The 21,696-nt window shown below is 39.7% G+C and overlaps 1 protein-coding gene across 1 annotated transcript; it reads right to left on the bottom strand.

The window, feature by feature from the left end:
- Nucleotides 1–6,288: 6,288 nt before the first annotated feature.
- Nucleotides 6,289–13,449, bottom strand: ifnlr1 (interferon lambda receptor 1). The gene is given in 8 exon segments (XM_085803348.1): nt 6,289–6,476; nt 6,478–7,305; nt 7,618–7,748; nt 8,656–8,803; nt 10,359–10,546; nt 10,647–10,816; nt 12,406–12,532; nt 13,313–13,449. Coding segments are annotated over 8 exon segments (1,725 nt in total). The 5' UTR covers nt 13,365–13,449; the 3' UTR covers nt 6,289–6,395.
- Nucleotides 13,450–21,696: the final 8,247 nt, after the last annotated feature.

Here is a 21,696-nt window from a genome sequence, read left to right as displayed (position 1 = left end):
CCAAAGTTGTGGTACAGAAAAGCGTCGATGATGCTAAATGAAGCTTTTATTCAACAGCAACTAATAGACACCTTCTGAATAGGCAACCACATCTTTGATACTGTATGTTTAGGGATTAATCTAGTGTGTCTTGTGCTAAAAAAGATATCACTGTTGTTTACACGAGTCAGAAATGGTTTTCCAGTCTGACCTTATAGGTGAGATTGAGAATGACAACATCATCTTCCTCCATAGATTGCTAGCCTTCTGTTGCCTTAATTGCTGTGCACATTATACAGCATTTGGAGTAAATTTAAATCTGCTACTGCAACATCCCTTGTTATGGGATGCAATTCCTTGCATCCCTGCAAATGTGATGTTAATGACTGACTTATTGACTAACCGGTGAAGTACTCTACTGCTGAATGCTGTACAGTAAGTTTCCACACCCCATTAGTTGTTTTTCTTTCGAAATGATCGGGTGTGTACAGTTTCGAGTCAGTCACCTGGGGTGTGTTGCAAGTGCCTGTGTTTATAGATTTCTCACTTATTCATCATCACATTACATGTTCAGCCTAACAATGTCCTCATGTTAGTCAACATCTAGTATGACGTTACACAAACTGACAATCAAATCAGATCATTGGGTTATTTAGCAAGGGCTTCTTAACACCAAGTATATTATAAATACAACACTGTTATCCTGAGCCTCATGTTGCCTCTTAATTCTTTTCCTGAATGAATCATCTATTTGTTCTTACCCCAATGAAATTATATAATGTGACTTCTAAAATTGGCAACAAGAGCTTAAGATCTGGCCCAAAAAATCCTCCTGACCCAAGCCCATGCATTTCAGTCCAGCCCGACCTGACTCATTAACAGGACAGAGCCAGATTTAGACATTTTTTGTTAAAAAAACAATTCTGAGTCATTTGAATGTAGGAATCTGTTCTGAAGAGAGTTTCAGTTTCATGGAGGAAATGCACCACATGCAGTGTTTTAAATACTGTAATGTTGTAACCTTGTTATAAAGTTATGTTGCTAACATATATAATTTTACTGATTATCAAACAAATATCTTACTGCCAACTCCCAGTCAGCCACTAGTCTAATGAGCACAGAAAATCTGACCTCCTTTGCAGGTCAAAGTCAAACTCATCTTTATTGTTGATTTCCATGATGTAAATGACATACAGAGTAATGAAATTATTGTTTTGATGTTTGCACCTTGGGGTCAAAGAGAAATGTAGAGTATGAAAAAAAGGTAAAATAAGAACTTGACACTATAAACAACTAGGCCTGTAACGATACACGTGTCAAAACCGAAACCGCGACACTCTAAGACACGAACCTGTGTCGCCAATGAAATGGCAGAACCGCGACACACCCATTCCAACGCTCCGTCGGACACGTTCCGCCATAGTGACTCGCGCGCGCACACGCACACACACACACACACACACACACACACACACACACACACACACACACACACACACACACACACACACACACACACACACACACACACACACACACACACTCAAAGCCAGATCACTCTGCACACAGCTTATGAACTTGATTAGTTTCAACAAGTCGGTTGGGTTTTACCGTTATGCCCGTTTATCACCAATAAACACAGATGAGGAGGGTGAGTGACTGGACGGGAGGGGGGGGGTGATTTCTCACAGTAGAAATGGGACAGACTGTACATTTGTCACTCCTTCAATAGTTACACATTTTCTTTCCATTACCTGAATGAGAAAGTCATCAAGCCATTTCATGGTGCCATATTAAAGAGATCATAGTACAGAACTGTTAGTACTGTATGCATACAGTTCAATGGATCTAGTTCTATGCGTCTTATCATTTAAGATACATTAAGAAAAAAAGATGGGGGTGCACGTCGGTTGGTTTCAAGACATTCAACTTATCCTTGTGAAATTCTTGCTGTGTCTGCAAACTCTTTCTAATGTGGGTATTGTTTCTTCAAAGGATATTTGTCTTTTTCCTTTGCTCTATTACTTTATAAGTGTCTCTCCATGCTGGCACTTTGTCTCAATAATGGATAGAGTATAATAAATTAGGCAATCATAACTGCTTATATCCTGAAATAGCCTTTGGAGTTTAAACCTCAAAGAAGCCATTAAATTTTAATGTGAATCTCTACAGCAATACGCTGCTTGGAACAAATGTCAAGGGCATATGTTTCAAGGACACAGCTGCAGCATGTGTGATTATTTTTTCTTCTTCCTTGGAATAAAAAAAAAGTATACATTTCTGGATTTCAAACCAGTCTTTAACTTTTCTGGCAGTGATTGAAATGAGCGTTTCCCTACAAGGGTCAGCTCTGGTTGCCTCCCTTGTGCTATAAATTACTTAAGTGGCCAAGACTCTCAGTCCATCAATATATTCATTGATCCAGGGCGGACACACACCCCTCTGCTTTGATTGAAATTCTATTTGTGCAGAAGCGTTGTTTTCCACCCCAAGTACTTTTCCCCACTCAAAGCCCTATCATGCCTTTAGCAGTCGAGGCTTTGCTCTGCGATCTCCCAGTCAATCTTCTCAGGACTTGGAGAGTGAAAAGACAACCTTCTGGCACCCAGAGAAAAAAGAACCTGTCGGTGCTGCCAGCCAAGTAAAGAGTGTTTTCTTTCTGTCTTTACACCTGTCCGAAGAGTCGCCCGATGAGAAGATAGACGTAGAGAACACAATGAAAAGCTGGACAACATGCCCTGTGCCATGTCCTCCCTTTCCAAACATGCCAGAGACTGGAATACTCTTTCCTTTTGCATGCAGTGTGTTGTCAGGATGGTTGTTGTTTCCTTTGTTCACTCCTCTTTGCTGCTTTACAACCTGTTTGAATCTCTCGGAGGTAGTTGTCCCAAATTGTTTTTGACTGGATCTCTCCCAATTCCTCTGTCTCTCTACCTCCCACCTCTCCACCTCACTCCCACTGACAGGAGCCGTTTCACATATTCATTTCTTTGTCTTGTCTTTTTCTTTGTTGTTCGTGGCAGTGAACTTTGCTGGTGCGCTGCCAGTTCCGCCCCTCTCCCCTCGTGTTAAATCAACCTTTGTTATGCCTACTTTCCTCTCTCCACTTCTATCAGCACTGTTCTCAGTACAAGCACAAAGCTCACTCATACTAGATGTTCAGGGCAGCGTATTTGACTCAGAAGCATCATGTTTATTGACATGCTTGGACTTTGAAACGGGTCACAGAATGCCTAAGGGCAACAAAAAACAACATGCAACCATCTTACACTGGATTATACCGGTTTTCACAAAAGAAGATTCGATAGAATATCTACAGTACTCTGACTTTTAAGACTGTAAAAAGAATTGAACAATCATCAATCTCAAGTTGGATTTTCAATCCAATTTTGCATTGAAAACAAACAGAATGTAAACAGTATTATAAATACAGTGATTGTCAGACCCTTGAAAAATCTCTGTAGCTGCCACTGAAGGTCTTATGATAAGGTATATTTATTACTTTTCCCCTTTTACCTTTATATGGGTCAGGCTTTTACCGTAAAATACTCCATTGGAGTATCTAGTAGCAGTTACATAATCTACCGCACAATGGGCGTTACAAAAGGGATCTTCCCAAGGCTTATATTATTCCTTGAAAAACACCACATTATTTCCCACTCTGTGTTGAACAGTTTAATGGGAGGATCACTTCCCCGTTTAGCTTTTTCAAAAGGGGAGGCAAAGAAAGTAAAGGATTTCACTTTTAAATCACATGAAAACCCTCTGCTTGGATACAAAAGCTATTGTGTTTTTGTTTTCGGAATTTCATCCCAGATTCAAAATTAAGACATTTTTTTTCTCTTAGAATAACATATACTGTACAGGATGATCTAAAGATGCAGAGGCAGTAAACATGTTGTAGTGAACTCTCTAACCATTTATCCTTTCACATAAAAGACATTGTGAGTCTCTGTGGCTGTGAACAATGTCCTATAGGGGTGGAAATGACGCCACACCACCTGAAGGCATTTAAACAGGCAAACAAAGATGACCTTTTGTCAGGCCTCTTCCCTTGACTGAAAACATTTACAACTACTTAGTAGCAAGCTGTTGGGTTGTACTTTGTACTGCGCAATCTACCTTACTGTACCTCTTTATAGTCAGACACAGTGAATGTCCGTATAGTATGTAGTGTAGCAAGGGTCATTGCCTTTTTAAATACAGTATTTGTATTTATCATAGCTTGTAGGTTCAAGTTTATTATTCTGGACAAATTTATTCACCTCTCCTGGGGACTGATTGTAATATTTTAGTCGGCCCAAGCAATCGTTTTTGTGCCACTGCTCCTAGGTCAGATTTCATGACTAGCTACTTCCCTTGATTAGGCCAGTGAATAGTTAGTTAGTTATACAACTCAAAACTTATGTGACAATGACATAGATTTTTTTTTTAATTTTCTTTTCTATTTTTTGGGGGTTTTGATAACTTATCATGTAATGTAAGTCAACCCTTTCAGCTGGAATGTCACAGTCTTTAAATACAGAATAAAATAAAGTAAGAACTTTTCACAACATTCACTGATTCACATTCATCCAGCAGACACACACGTCCACAGAACAGAAGTGCTACACAACTGTTCCTCTCTAATGTACTGTACAAAGTGTCCATGACTCAAATTGTAGTTTCAACACACCAGACATTATTACTTTACAGCCGTGTACAACAGATTGTGTTCAGGCTATTAAGACCTAGACATTATCAGTGTGGCTTAGGTTGTACCATGACCCCACCTTCTAATATATTTTTACATGTCACATTTTCTTACCATGAAAGGACGGCAAACAATGAGCGGAACAAAACAAGTTCATGAACTTGAACGTGAGTTTAAAAAAAAAAATGTACACAATCTTTTGTAAGATCTTACGTAGAGATGCAATCAGTTTATATGTTTCACATTATTGATTATACTGACATGTTAGCAGCGCACAAATATGAATGTGTTAAATTCTTGCAGAATTTCAGTCATTTTAGTCCCATTTGAAGCAGTTTAAAGCGTGACGGCAGGCGTTGGACTGTTTGATGCTTTGTTCAACTACAAGACAATCAGAGTTATCATATCTAATCTTTAAGGCCAATTGTACACATTGTAATTTAAAGGTAACCAGATGGGGTTTGTGTATTTAGGGAGTGCAATAAGTTGCAATCATGTGTTGTCATAGTGATGACTCACATTAGACATGGTGGGTCTGTGAGGAGTTTGGGCTGTTTAATCTAATCTACATGTAGCCTCTTCCACAAGAAGCCTTTTGTCCAGCTGCACGTATACAGGCCAAACCCATGTATACAACTGGGCTGCGTCACAGGCTATTTGCAGTAGTGTCATCAGGCCCTTTATCTGTTTGTTTCTCTCCTACTCTCTGTGCTCACATGCATAGGGTTTTAATACAGCCCATGCAGTTCCTTATACAGCTGACCTCATGTTTTTTTTTTCTGTTTCTATTGTTGGACAATATAACAAGTTTGAAATAGTGACTGACGCATTAAGTTAAAGACAACATGTAAACTAGTGCAGACCAGAAAATTGACCAAAAAAATTTGCCTGGGTTTTTTTTTTAAAGAAGAGAAAATGTTGGTGAAGGAGTGAAATGGTGTGTTGACTGACTACGTCAGTCAACACACATGTTTAAAAGTAGCAACCGACTTCAAAAACTGATCTGAGCAGCCTTGTCTTCTAGTTACACTGATACACTCAACTGCAACAGCAAATATAGTATGAAGTAAACATCTGTTTTGCAAAAATAAATAACATTTTTATTACTCTAATGGCAAGTCTCAAATACAGTATGTCGATACCATACAAATTGCTGTCTGACCCAGCCACCTCCTGCTGATTTTAGTCCTGTCAAATAATGCCGTGCTTGATGCTGAAACAAATCCAATAATGGCTGTCAGAACTTGAAACTTTCATAATGATATCCAAAGAGTTGTTTTGAAATTAGATGCTTTAGACTATGATATTTTTGATGTTAAGGCCACCACTGATTTACACCATAACAACAAGAGGATAATTTATGAAAACATGATTTTAAAAATCAAACCCATGTGGTTAATTTGTTAAACAATGACTTCACACAGTATGAAAAAAATCCTCAAATGTAAACCCATAACTTCAAGACTATCAATCGTTATATTTTAACGTTTTACATTTGTGAATTAATAAATAAAACTAGTAATGAAATGAAACGGTCCAGAGGAGGTTAGTGATTTAGTTCAGGATAAATGTATGCCTGCACTTGAAAGGAGAAATTATGAGTCTGTATTGTCAGCTTCCTCCTATCTCTCGTTAAAAAGACTGCCTCAATAGATACATCTCTTCTGTCCCAAATGAGAAAAAGCAAGTTTAGGATAGTAGTTCTCCTCTCTCCTCCTCTGCCTTAATCTCTCTGAGCTTGCTCCTCCTTGGGTCCAGTCCATGCAGCTCTGCAGTCTGTCTCTCTGTATTCACAACTGTCTTTTAGATGCAGCCATAAGAGCCATTGCAGGCAACCAGTTTTCTTTGTAACCTGATTCAAATACAGCATCACTAGATAGTGTGTTCTGACATTGCTGGTGGAAGTCAGGAACAACTTTCTGAGATGGGAAATAATGGCTGTTACAGTACTGCAGGGTTGGTGTGTTAACAGTGCTGTCATCACAGCCAGAGTCTGACCACTCAGAGCCATCAAAGCTCTGCAGTGACATTAACGTTGGTCCGTCTTTCTTACCGACTATGAGGTCTGATAAAAGAGGTTTTCTCTCTGGGTTCAGAGGTGATAGTGTGTCATCTGTCCTGCTCTCAAACTGAAGATTGAGAAAAGGCAAAGTGAGTTGTCCGTCGGCATCGCGCACTGTTTGTAAAAGCAGCGGCGTGTTGCTCTCACAGTCATCCAGATCAGGTGAAGCTAGTCCACAAAATGGAGGATTTGGACTTGTTTCACCTTTATCCCAGGGTTCTTCACTGGAAGGTGATGGTAGGCCACGTGTTTCTCTGTGTTCAGTCATAGCCTGCTGGAAGTCTTCCCTCTCATCAGCAGGGATGTGGACGACCACTGCACTGTAGGACTGGGCGCTGGTTCCCTGGGGACTGGGACTCTGTCCTCCTGTGCCCGCAGAGGAGAAAGCGATGTCTTCTTGGATGGGAATCTCCTGGGGGGCATAACCTCCAGGTGTCACTGTAGGAGGACTGATTTTGGCGTAGGTTATTTGGTCGCTTGGTGGGTCACCGGTGCTGAACACTGCTTTGGAAGTTATTTCAGGGCTGAATGCAGGTTGCGGTGCTTTACCCAGGCTGTCAGAAGGGTAATTCTGTGGCAAAGATAAAGAGGAGAGAGTTAAATAAGTGCTTGTCAACAACTTGTGCAGTATGAATATATATTGTGAGTACTGAATGCGCCATGATTGAACTGGATTTTTTACTTTACTAAAATAACATCACATGTTGGCTCACATGTACAGCACACTGAACATACAACGGTGGTTAATGTGCCCCAGGGCTTGCGTTTCCAGTAACACAACATTTCCTTGTTGTTACCTGGACACACCAAAGATAGATAGATAGATAAATACTTTATTAATCCCGAAGGAAATTCATCAAAGGAAACCCAAGAATAGTCTTACCAGTGCCTCTGGCATTTTATCATTCTTTCCGCCCTTCACATAAATGCATATTCCTGCGACGGACACTGCAGCTATGGCAGCCAGGAGAACAGCACTTGTGATAAGCCATGACAAAAGCATCCGATGATCACCTGGGGGAGATGAACACTGGTGTCAAGTACTTGTGCAATGTGAGAAAAAAATCCAGCAGATCTGTGAAATAGATATCCTTAAGCATTTTAAATCATTTAACAACTTCCCATCATGCCACGCAAGCTCAGGCATGTTCTAAGGGAGCAGCACCGGCGCATCGTGACGTAGGGCTGTTGAGTACACTGTATTTCTGGAAGTACCAGTACATACTACATACGAGTAGTTCTGGGAAGTAGGAACTTAATTTTTAGGTGTGAGGTTATCTGCATTCATTGTTGACAGGTTTGCATTCATAATAAACAAAAAGGTGAGAAGAACATCACCTTTTGAAACAGACCATGAAATTGTGTCTATTGTCATCAGTATGAAAACAATAGAGGAAAGTTGGGGCAGGGTTTCCTGCAAAGTCTAATTTCATGTTGCTGTAAACATAGGTATTTCAGAGTTATGGATGCGGCATCTCTCTAGTTGCCACTGGTGGACTTGATGAGTCTTGGTACAGATGCCGACATGTAAAAAGGGACTAATTTCTTAGACAAAACTATCTTGATTTCTTCCCAAATGCTGCATTGTTTCCAAGTGGCTGTAATCACTTGAAGCGATGAGCACAAACGGCTTGAAATAAAATTTTCTGCACAGCAGGTGGGTCCTTGAAAGCGTCCCACCTACTGTAAGTTTGCTGAACATTGCACTGTTTCCTCAGTGAAATCAAGTTTTTGTAAATATAAGGCTGTCTGCTCCTTTCAGTTTCAATTTTTTTATAAAGATACATGAGATTTCTATCCTTATTTATTCATTTATTGTCGAATGTTTTTTACATTATACAGAAAGAGCTTACTGGCTAAAATATAATATTTTTATATGAATTAATATTCTATGTGTTTGAAGAAGAGAAAATGTTCTTACCTTGCAATGTGACACAGAACGGAGCCTTGTCACTCTCCTTGCGACCCAATTCAAAGGACGGCTTGTAGAACACATGGCCGCAGACCTTTATTTGGTTTTGGTTGTTCCTCAAGCTGATGACAAACTTCCCAGTTGTGTCGTCATGGATCTGGAGACACATACAAGTCGATTGATTTAGTCTGTTGAAGGTTGTGCAGGTCAGACAAACAAGGAAACTGGAAAATCCAGAAACATTTCATACACGGTAAGAACAAACAAAACCTGGGGGCACACATTATGGATACTGGAAAATAACTCCATAACCTAAACATTTAAGGGCCAAATTACATACTGTAGATAATTTAGGTAACTGGCAAATTTGTCAATTTATAATATGAAAAAATGTAGGTCAGATTATTGGGGTGCATGCACACAGCAAAACATGAGGTGGATATATCTGTACCAAATACTGTTAGAAATTGCATCAGTATTGGCCTGAAGTGGGTGGGTCTGGGTTCAGGGGATTTATTGACATACTGTTGTACAGTAAATGTCTTTTTTCCACACTGTTAGATACCACCATATGTCTTGAAAATCTCAATTAAAAGATTTGGAGAAAAAAAAGAAACTGCATCAGTATTGATATGCTCTTTTTTTGTTGCTGTTCCTATTTACGTACATACACACAGTGGCCCTCATGCGTCAGATGTGTGTACACCAAAAAAGGTGAGCGTATAGGGTACACAAAAAAGTCGGACCAGGTGTACACACATTTGAATAAGCCTATAACATGCAGGACAGAGTATGGCTGTATTGGCTAATTATTAATAGATCATACTAATACAGTGATGCAAACTTCATGTCGTTGCTGTTCTTATTAGTGAATAAATATGAACATACAGCCACATATTCATCATTTAGTGGGAGGTCCATGTTGAAAACTTAACTCCACCTTTATTTTGAGCAACTGAGGTGAATTAGAAATCATGCGTAACATGACAGATACTATATGGTGTAACTGGACAGATGCAATCAGCTGTTTAAACAGAAACAGCCAATGACACGTCTATTATTGTTGGATGAGTACACATCATTGAGGCGCCAGAGAAACATGCTCCAGTGAGAAGATCTTCTGCAGGAGTGAACAGCTGCTTAGCCGCTTTCTCTGCCACACACTGTAGCCCTGATTGAGGAATGTCCTGTTGCTGGTGTCACTGGGAAATGTCAGTGGAAGATCGGGGATTGGGCCAGTGTTTCACAACCCTTCATCAGTCGAACCATGCCATCACTGCTGATAGTTCTAAAATTGCTTTCATGGCAGTACATTATTAATAATAATAATAAAAAAAAAAAGAGCATTTCATTGCTATATTGTGATCATTACGAGAGGATTGTACGCATATGTTCGTCTTGAACCTCCATCCACCAGTGATTACACCTTTAGCAATCACAAACTATCACTCTCTAAATGTACAGGTAATTTGTGGTGCCACCCTCTCCCTTTTGAATATGGTAATACAGTAAAGTCCCTCTTCTTGGCCGTCTTCCGTGTATCCATGTCGTGAATGGGGTTGGACGAGGCCTCTAAAGCAGGAATATAACGGGGCATGCCATTTAAATTACGAGTGTTTTCAGTCGCCAGATTTATCAACGCCATGAGGGCCAGAGGGTGCGATAATAATATACCTCTAAATATAAAGCTCCCCAGTGCACTGCAGACTCACCTTTTGTCTAGCCCACTCTGGTTCAGTGATTTCAAAGTCATAGTAGATTTCAGCTTTGGAGGGCCCATTTTTGCTCCTGGCGATGATGTCTGCAATGGAGACTCCATTCGGCCCCACGGGCAGCATGACATCAACATTCAGGGATGACACCGTCGTGTCTGTTGACAAGATAGGTGCACCAAAAGTGGCTTTGGGGACAAGGACATGAGTGAATAAACATTGCAACAGAATCTGGCTGGGAGGAAATAAACAAAACCAAAATGTTTGAATGAATATGGAGATTCTTACTGTCTGCTATTGGCTTAAATCTCAGTGTTTTGCCAAGCGAGGCACCGTTAACTAACACCTCAGCCTTGTAGTGGACATCGGGAGCCGCTGGGGTTTCTGCAGTCAGGTCACAGGTCAAGGCAGTGATGTTCTGACAGTCTTCTTTTATCCGGAACTCCTGGTGCATGTCGCTGCAATGAGTGACTGTAATGTGATCAGTTGGCTTTGACAATAGGTTCACAATTTTTCAACTCTGTCTTTAAAACAGTCTGAGTCAGGCAGCAGGCTGAGGCGATAACAATCATTTGGATGTCTTCCAAAAGTTACAGCGTTTTCAGTTCAGAATTTCCTGTGCAGGGTTTATTATCGAGGTGAAGTGCAGTGCAAAGGAAGATTTCCACTTTATTTGCTGAAGTCACATTAGCTTCAAATAAGCTATTGAATTCATTTTAACACAGAACGAGGACAGTGGATTTCTTTCCCCCTCCATCACTCACATTGCATGAGAAGTGGCTCTTTTAATAACCAGTCTGGACAGGAGGAATATTACAGCAAGTAAAGTCTCAGTGTTAATATGGGCTCTTCACCATTGTTTTAAGACGGATGGGATTGAGCATATCCTTTAAACTTAAAGTGCTGCCCAGGGGCTGAAGCTGTTCTGCTCAGTATATGGCTCCAATGAAATAATGACATAAAAATAGTCATGACCTGTTCATCACACAGTGCCTTATTGAAGAACACAACATAACTGGCAGCATTTTTGTTTTAACAGGGAACTGGTATTGAGCGGGCATAGTTAAACTTCTGCTCCAGCTGATTTGATGCTGGAAGTCGTTCCAAAAATTTCTGGTGACAGTCGCTGGGAGAAAAGTCAGAAGGATAGGGGTGGTACTTGACATTTGTCTGGGAGCCTTTGTCGCGGGTAATTAGACAGGATGGCATTTTCAGTTTGTTGAGGCTGTTTTGTAGCGACTGAGTGAAAAGAAGAAAGAAAAAAGTTCCCCTTGGAAGCCAGTAAAGTGCACACTGACTACTCCATCTCCACTAGTGAGGGTAGCAGAGTGCAGCTCATGTCAAGAACTGGAAGCAAGCTGTGTAGCTTTTCTTTCTTGTTGCTTCTCAACTCTAAGTTGAGCTGAATCCAAACAACCATGCGGTTCACTTATGTCTACAAAGGCCAAAGCCAACAATATGTTAGTTAGTCATCTTTCCCGCACTAACTCTGAGCTCTTCTCTTATAGGCACAAGTCCATTTTTCCTACTTGGGCCTTTGGGTGGCTGTGAACTTCCATATAGCACATTTTACACCATTTCCTAACTGTAGTCTCTTGCTGGTTTAAAAGGATTTGATGAGTTGATGAATATTTATGAGACAGGACCTATAGGGATTTATTTTAAGATGCACTACTGTGTCTGTGTGCTATGTGGCTAATAATTTATGAATAATAATGTTATTTTTATGTTTGGTCAACAATTGAGGTAGATTGCACAGAGAGGTAAATTGATAATTTGTAGTCTGATCAATTCAACATCTTTTCATAGGGTGTGTAAAATATATACTAATCCTGCCATCGGTAGACCAGAGTTATATTTCCAATTAGTAACAACCTCCACAGCCTTGATACAGTATGAACACTGATGCTGAGTTTTTACCCTGCAAACAGATGTGTCCTGCCTTGACTCACTTCTCTATATGTATCTGTAGATAAAGGCAGTGGAGGTAAGGGTATAACAATCACAACAATGACATTAAACGCTCATCTGTCATCTTGGGCCTTACTTCCAGAGCCGGACGGTGTAGAGCACATCTTCCCCTGGGGTGACAGGCTTCACAGTCTTCCAGTGGAGTACATTGTAAAAGTTCTTGGAGACAAAATACACTGTCCGATTTCTCATCGAAAGACAAGCTGAAGGAAAGAAAAAAACATATAATTTTATCATAGATGGCTGTATAATATTTGAGACTTTTTATGACGGAGCTGGTAAAGGTACTGTCCTCTGTGTTGTTGTTGTTGCAGCCCAGATTTCTAATATCACTGCTTACTCTACAACCATGCAAGCTCCAGCATCTGAGCTCATCTCCCTACATACTGTATGAAGCCCACATGGAGATTATGCAAGATGGACTTTGTTTCTGCTGGTGCTAACTTTACCAGCTGTATCTTTTACACAAGGAAATAAACGCCATCTCTCGGGCTGGCGTACAGGAAAGGGATGCGGAACACAATCATTTTATGCAAGAAATACAATATCATATAGCATACAGAGTGATTCAGACATAAATCATTTTCTCATGATGCCATACCATAAAACATTGTTGGTAATTTACCAGCCCAGAGAATATAACAGTTGAGATATTATAGTTATTGAAGATGTGAAGGGCACATGGCCAAATTCAGAATTAGCATTTTTATAATGCACAAAAATCTAGTCAATATTATATCAACAGGAGAATGAAATAACATTTTCCATCGATCACTATCATTTAATGCTGGAGTCCTCAATTTGTTGTGCTCTCTCCTTCACTCGCTCTTCATCCACTCTCGCTGTCAAACGTATTACTTGGTTTATTGCTTTACATATTTCTCCTATTAAGTGTAGTTTGTAGAAATGGTAGTCTATTAAACATTTGACTGCGATCATCTGTAAATCAAAACAAAGATCCATATGAACTCCTCTGGACTCACCATTGCACAGCAGTAGTAGGATAATGATGATATTCACAGGCCGCATCTTCATCAAGTATGCAGGGAACAAAAAACCTAAAATTAAAACAAAGTCCCGCTCTCTATGAGCTGCCACGATGTTGTGTAAAAAAGTCAAGCAATAATCATATAAAAAAAAAAGCACGCAAAAAAGAAAAAAGTAAACTCCTTAATCTCCACAGTCCGCCCAAACAAAACCAAAGTAGAAGGCAAAATGGCTGTAAAATATAGAAGTTATTCTGGATTTCAATGCATTTTCGAGCCTCCGCTTCTCAATCATGTCTAATGTGTCCTGAGAAAGGAGTGGCTTCACACAGGTGTGCAGGTGTACTTTGGCATGTGTTATCACTTTGTTCCTGTTTTCACTATGTTACGCCTACTTGCATTCTTTCTCTCTCTCTCTCTCTCTCTCTCTCTCTCTCTTGCTCTCTCTCTCTTTGCTCTCTCTTTGCTTTCTCGTCTATCAGGTAATTTCTGGTTTCAGCGACTTACGGGAAATGATCTTGCAGACTAAAGAAAGTGAAAGAACACTCTGACCCACTGGATGTCTTGATGTGTGTGCCTGGTTTTCACACCACTGACTGCAAACATACAGGCTAAAACAACAGACACTTTGTCAAAGCAGCAAATGAAGGGCACGTTGTATCATACAGTGTCTGCTGGTCTGGCTCCATTCCTGTTCACAATAGTTTGTTTCTCTATAAAACCAGGATGGGTAACAGCTTTACAGTATAGGTGGTGCTGCATGTTGCCTTTGCCCCTTTCAATGACCAAGTCCACTCGTGGTAAACTGGATCAACAGCTCCACTGAAACTTGAGACTTTTGATGGATGTGCTCTTTCCAGGCCGTTAGCTGTGCAAGCCAAAGATTGTTTATGGATGAAACAAGAAATTATGTTTATGAAAAAGTAAACTCTAACAGAAAATTCATTGTGCAGGAAGGGAGACATTAGATATATCAGGACGTGCTGTGAATCCAGTAGTTTGAGAAAACCAGTTGTGGGAAGTTACATGTTACAGGAAGTAACGTGTCATATTGTACGGTACATGTTTGTACTCTTGATATGTAATGTGTTGTCATGGAAGCACATATAAACAAATAACTGCCCAAGTCACAACAAAAAAATTGCATAAGAGCCAAAAGATTAAAGTTTTCCACGGGATGTTGTCAGGAAAGAGGAAATACTACATAGAAATACAGGAGTTCACCCAAAACTCAACTCGTTGCCATCATCATCATGTGGGACAGAGTTGACTGGTGGATAAGGGAGAGATATGAGTTGGATCCTGGTGGCCATTGTAATTTAACTGTTACTGCTGTAACTGTAAACTGCTGCCATGCACAATTTATTTTTCTTGTCAGTTACCAAACAGTCTGAGGTTACTAGCCTGGGGTCAGGGCCACCCCTTATTTGCATTAAGCTCAGTGCACTTACTGAAAGCACTGCAAATAATGTGAGGGGGAAAAAACAATGCCATGAATAGTTTTTATAAACAGAAAACAATCTAATTCAAGACTTGATATTTGCTCTGACCACTGTTTGCCTTTAAAATGGCACCAGCCCCTGCTTTAGGGACACTTTGCAGTTTCTCAGTTACTTGGCAGGTAGATTATTTGAAGCACCTTGGGGAGCTGTGGGTTTAGACTGTCTCAGTGTCTTGTGTCTCTTCATGTAATCTCAGACGGACTCCATTATGTAAAGATCGAAGCTCTGCAGGGGCCAGAGCATCTGGTGCAGGACTCCTACTGTAACTCCCCTCGTTGCTGAACGCAGTTCCCTGATGGCTGCATGTTTGAGGTCGTTGTCTTGCTGCAGAATGAATTTGATGCTGATCGGATATCTCCCAGATTGTATTGTATGATGCAGCTAAATCTAAATTTAAATTAGTGTGGTCGCTCATCTGGGTTTTATCCAGATACAAATCACTCGTATTGAGAAGTTACGTAACTGATTCAGCTGTTGTTGATGTTATTACAGTTGGGTGTAAATGGGTGTAAACGGGTTTATTGTTCAAGAAGGGAAGTGGATTTAGTTCTGGATGCAATGACGCAACTCATGTTTGAACTCTTGAGAGGAATTTGCATAAATACATGTACATGATGCTGCTAAATGTTTGTGGACACCCACGTATTGCATCAATACACTGAGCTGTCATCAGCTTGCAGGGAACACCCAGATCAAACTAGGACAGTCTAAGTTCCTTCAAGTGTGTGGTAATTTTGGAGGTGGCACAGTTTGAAGCTGTTGAGTTGTATCGCAATAGATGTTTCTATCATTTTGTCCATCCCATTTGCATCAGTGAGGGTAAGGTTATATAACAGAAAAGAAGCTCTTTGTGTAAAGCAATAAAACTTTACCACAAAGTCACATCCTTAAAAAATGATTATGCAATTGAATCAATAGTTTGATTGTAACACCGAAGTAACATCATGCTGGTTCAGCTGTAGGTCAGTTACTCAACATGTTTAATCACCTTAAACACTTAGCATATCTGTATTTGAGAGTTGTGTTTGATGATTACAAAGCTGCATGTTTAGGAGCATTAAGATAAATGACGTTATAAATAAAAAGTATCGCCTGCAGGCAGATTCACCTTCACTGCAGCTGCTGCCAGAATCATGTCCTTGAATTACTGTAGACGCTTACTAGCTTGTGGCATGTTGTTTTGGACGAGAGAGCGAATCTGAATGCTATTGACTAAATTAAATGTAGTGGTTTAAGCCAGAACACTAACTCTCCTGTGGGTAAAAAAACTAATGCTATTAAAATATTTTTTGCCTCATCAGCTTGAGACCTCGACACTTAATGTTTATTTCCTTGGTAAAGAGCAAATTGAAATCAAATTTACACAAACTACGCACATTCACACATTAAATTTAGGAGAGTTGAAGTCTGAACTCAGGGAGTTAAAAATGAGCATCAGCTTGTGTCAAACACCCTGTTCAGCCTTCAAGGGAATTCTTTTTTGTATTTTGTTGAAAAAACAATTCTTGAATCACTTTACTCAACCTGCCACCCTCACCCTTTCCCAACTTTAATACAATTAGATGAATTATATTTGGTGGTGGGAGCCAACTCAGGGCAGCGGTTTGCTCATACATTATGCATGCACTCAGAATCTGCTCATTTGTACAATCACAAGTGGAAGAAGTGAGATGTGATTGTGTGGTTTTCTCTTCCTTTTGTGCGCTCTCTTGCTACACTCTTAATTGCTCTCAGAGAGGAGACGTTGACACACCTGACAAGCAGATTGAAAAATCTATTCCAAATTATTTATTTTTTTCTCTGGCAAAAATCTGTCCCCTGGTAAATACAGACAGAATTGTGGCAGCTGTTTTCTACACAAATCTGTTCAACGACTCCCTGAAAAAACATCTTCAGAAAATAGTTGTTCTGTGAAGTCACCTTACTTTGCTGTTTTGTTTTAAAGACTCTTTGTCATTGAGCCTTGAAATAAACTTTAAGACTTTATTGATCACCTTAGGCAAATTTCCACACTAGCCAGCTGTATGTATAGTCATGAACAGCTGCACAGTTTCCCAACTGGTTTTACCAGTTTACCTGTGATGTACGTAATAAGTCATAATTATAATCCACAGAATGATTAGGTCTACTTTTACATGAGACATATTTTGGTATATTTGGATTATAGTATTTGGATTTGTTACTGTCACTTGTAACACAATGGGAGTATGCTGTGATTTTGCTACTTTAACTTGAAGGTAGAGAGCTACTCAAGCCTAAATAGTTTGAGTGAGTGAATATTTGTGTCAATATTTAAATGAGAAAAGCTAAGGAAAATTATATCAGCTTCTGACTTTTAGTCCAATATTAAAGCTTGAAGAAAAATGACCAGAGAAATTTGTTCTAATTCATTATAGGATTGCAGTTGTTCCAGAACAGCTGAAATAATGTGAGCTCATAATTCACTGTCTAATGTGAGATGATTCAACAGTCGGATACAAAAACGTAAGAACAAAGGAGTGATCAGACTCGGTTCTAGTTAAAGATAAACTTTCTACGACATACTTTCTAAGAATAACGTGTGAAGCACAGATTGATTTGTTCCACTAAAGCAAAGATAATAATACTAACAGTAATCTCATTAAATCCCTTATTGATTTGTCTTTTCCTAATATTGCATGTACTGATCTTTGTGTACACAATCTGTCCATAATCAGGTGTCTGCTTTCAGTGAGTTATGGCCAGAGACGCCTGATTACAGACAACAGTATCCTGCCAGTGATTTACTTTGATGGTTCATTTTAATTAGGTGCTTGTTTGACTACTCTGCTATAGCCCGAGTTATTACAATCTGCCACCTGGCTCCATAAATGATAAAAAAGCCCTGTCTCCTGGCTTTGAATGGAACACACTGTTTCTTACATGAGATGTTGACGATTTGATTTGGATGCTAAGAGATTGGGGGGGTGGGGGCAGATAACACACTTGTGAATTGAAGAGTTGTCAGACAATCACAGGATGATCCTCTGACTCGGTCTGAAACATGAAATGAAACTTAATTGTTCTTGTTTGTCAGGTTGTGCTTGGTGCCAGAGTACAGACAGTCATATGATCTGTGCTTTTGTCTCATCAGGTGCCTTTTTACTATTTTCCTCATGATAATGTCTTTGCACGATCTATCTGCCAGGAGACACTGGCTCGGTTATTTTGGTGCAGATATTAATACAGTAAGACTGACCGCAGCCGTAGGTTTTGTTTAATGATGAGCAGCCTGTAACCAAATAATCCTCTCACCATGACTTCTCAGTCCCAGTCAAAAAATTCCCTCTGAGGCTCAAAGTGACTTTAGTTGGAGCAAAGTAAAATCCAATAATCAATTAAATCTATGCTTTGCTCCTCAGCTTGACACAGTCTCCAGTGCAGCAACTTGTTTTCACGTTACACTTCAGTGAGCCTTTCCACCATTTCCCCTTGTCGCCAAATGAATTCACAGTGGAGTCATCCCTGAGAGGAGGAGAGGCTTTGATGTTATTGGACACAAACTGAGGAGATGAGATGTACCTCTGTAGGCTCTTGCACTTCAAGAACATCATCAATGAATCATTCTTTGCACTGTCGCAGCAAATCAAATGTATCTTGCATCTCTCACTTCACCAGCCTGTTTGAGTCACAAAGACTGAGTCAAAGCTTTTGATCTAATTCAGTAAACACAGGTTGGACTGTGCAGATTCTGACTCCGGATCAGGTCTCAGAGTGACGAGACGCCATGTAATCAATTTTTTATTTGAAATCTAGTGCAAGAGAAACATTTTGGAGAATCCCCAGTAATACATCTTCTCAGTTTAATTTTAGAGCTGTTGAATTTCTGTCCAACACAAACCACAGCAGTCAAACAAATCGATTTTTATTAGAAGGGAAAAGAGCTCGATTAAAAACTGATGGGTTGAAAAGTGATGATGCATTGAGCATCAGTATTCAGTAACATCCTTTAGCTATCAGCAGTGTGTTTCATATACTGCGTCACAAACACACAAGACAGTGAACAAGTTTTAGTCAATGCATTTCTTTCTTTTCAGGTTCAAGGTGTTGAGTTAAGCAGAGAGCTCCACACTCCATTGCTGTTACGATCTGTTTCTGCATGTCTCCTGTGTGGTGCCTTTTGAAATGAATATAACCATTAACACCTCGGAGGGCAAAGTGTGCAGTGGGATATGAAAAGATGAACAATGCCTTGAATAGAAGATGCACAGTATTTTGAATTCACTTTGATTTTAGGAGTGACACTCAAAATGATTATGGTTATGGGATGTGGGTTAGGGTTAGGGTTGAGATTTCGGAACAATGGGTCATTTTCGGACTGTTGGGATGATGGAATAATGGCATTGAGTTTATTGTGTTGTGATCTTGTTGGGTTAGATAAAATGTAACTTGGTGTTAAGTACTTTATATTTTTATAATAATCTAGAGGTGTCAGGGTTTACCAAAAATTCCACAAAAACTGATTCACTTTTTAAAATCCATAGTTAATAACAATTTTTTTTATTTTATTAACCTAGTGACCTCCACACTTTTGGTTGGAATGTTTTATTTTTTGTTTTTTAAATAATAGTGTCAGTCAAAAGAAAACACAAAAAGCTGAAGGAAAACTTGAGAAAACAAAATCATAATTGTGTAGCCAAACTTTTGACCCCTCAGATGCATCAAGTCATTCAAAGTAGCAATCTGATTATGACAACAGAATTAGTCACCAAGAATTTCTTACCTAAAAAGATATTCTGCTGAGATTACACTCACTTGAATACAATTTTGATTGCAGAACTGACATGTTTCTCATTGTGAGTTATTGTCTCATGTTTCTTATTGTTTTATATTTATGTTTTGCTGCTTTTTTACCTTCATGAAAGCCTGTCAGACTCGCATTCTTCAGGACATCTAAGTTTAGTTTCATACAGTGTCTGAGGGAAGACATCACCGACATGCTGATGGGTCACAGACAGACAAGTTTAGACCAACAGAGACACATGCAAACAAAAGAGCTGCTTGATTTACAGACAGGCAGAATGAGAACAAGATAACAATACAGATCTAAAGATAGGCTGGAAACAGATGAGCTGCCCTCATTGACAGGTAAACAGATCACTTCCTTAAAGACATGCCATGGAATTTGAATCAAGGTGATACCCCTTCACAACAGATGCTGATCCTCCCATTTAAAAACACAGCACAGCCATTACCTGATTGAAATGACTCTCTTTATGCTTCTGCATGGATGCATTTTAAATACATGAAGCTACAGCTTTTGTGGTTCATTGGGGACATATTGCAGATAAATCTAAACAATTAAATTAAGCACAACAGGGAGGATTATAAAGAGACAAGAATGAATGTGTTCTGATCCAATGTAGTACAAAATAGTTTGATTCCTCTGAACAGCATGCTCGCTAAAGGCCACATGATGCTGTTGTGAGATGTGCCCTTTTCATAAATTAATGAGGAATGATTTTTTCCCCTTTTTTTAATGTAAAGCTCATCTACCATGTGTCTTGGGGCTAAGACCCTTTGTTTGATTACTAATGTGATTTGTGCGGCACATGTCTGACCTTATGCCATGATATTATCCAAGCTCATCAATTAACACAACACCAGATCATTATAATTTTAGCAGGGGATGGAGGTGATTGTGAGGGCACGGAGTCAGAGCTGACTGAAGGAACGGCAACACCGACAACTGCATCTATGAAACATGCATTAAAGCTCCGTTTACAAACATGTCCGCTTGCTTGAAGTATACAAACCCCTCGGTGTATGTTTGAATAGCCATCTGATGCTGTCTGTGGAAAATAAATGCAGTTTTGTGGGATGTAAACAGCCTAAACAGCGTAAGATCGGTCTGCTTCCACTATACACTGCCGTATAATAAAATCTTTAGATTTCTTCTTTTAGATAGGAAACTATAGCCCCAGGTTGAATTTGCCCAGAATTGTCCTTTAATTACTTCCACATCATTGCAGATAATAGCTTTGCCACAAGATGTTAGTGCACAGCTATTAACCAGTATTTTCCTTTTTGGTTTGTGACCCCTCAAGAAATCCTATCTATCTATTTGTTGTGTCTTTCTAGGTTAATTTAAATAATTGAAAAATGTAATATCCAAAGTATCCAGAGGATCATATAATGGAAAAATCTTGAAAATAAATACTACTACAGAAATCTTCCTCATATTTCCTTAAATTGGCAATGACCTTAGTATGCATCTCTCTGCAACAATGACCAGACACAGTTCATGGGGTTGCATCATTGAAGTGCCTTTTTCTCGACTCACATAGCAGACAGAATAACACAACTCACCATTTGTCCATTTTGAGAAACACCAGTGTTTAATTTCACTCTTGCAAAATGTTATTCAACTGGCTGAGGTCAGAGCAGAGACACACTGGATAAGTCCACATCCCAAAGCAACCTGCCGCCAGAATATAACAATGATTTGACGGCGTCCTGGCAGGCTGTGATTAGCTTGCCAAAGTGGGTATATTTTTGTTGTAACAAAGATACAGAGATGAAAAGGGCAGCTGACAGGAGGTGGAGGCGTGCTCTGCCCACTGGTGCCACTATCAGTAGTGCAAGATGTGTGACTACACCAATGAGGTGGGCCTCTAGGGGACCGGCTAATGCCTCCTGTCCATTCAATCACAAGGTAGCAGTATTGTATCAGTTGGAGAAATATCAAATGACATGCTTGAGTCCTGTGTTCGATTCCTCACCAGTGCGACAACCTATTCGACCTCCATCAAAGGTGAAGAATAAGACCTGTGTTCAATTTGCGCCTGCAGCACCTTGTTGAAAGTTTGAAATTGATTCACGTGGTGTCAGATAGAAAAGAAAATTCACCAGAGCCCACAG

Source organism: Trachurus japonicus, chromosome 16 (assembly GCF_045865225.1).
Source record: "Trachurus japonicus isolate A0001 chromosome 16, Traja_1.0".
In the NCBI taxonomy this organism is placed as follows: domain Eukaryota; kingdom Metazoa; phylum Chordata; class Actinopteri; order Carangiformes; family Carangidae; genus Trachurus; species Trachurus japonicus.
Note: the sequence above shows the minus strand (reverse complement) of the source record. Positions and strands in the feature narration are given on the sequence as shown.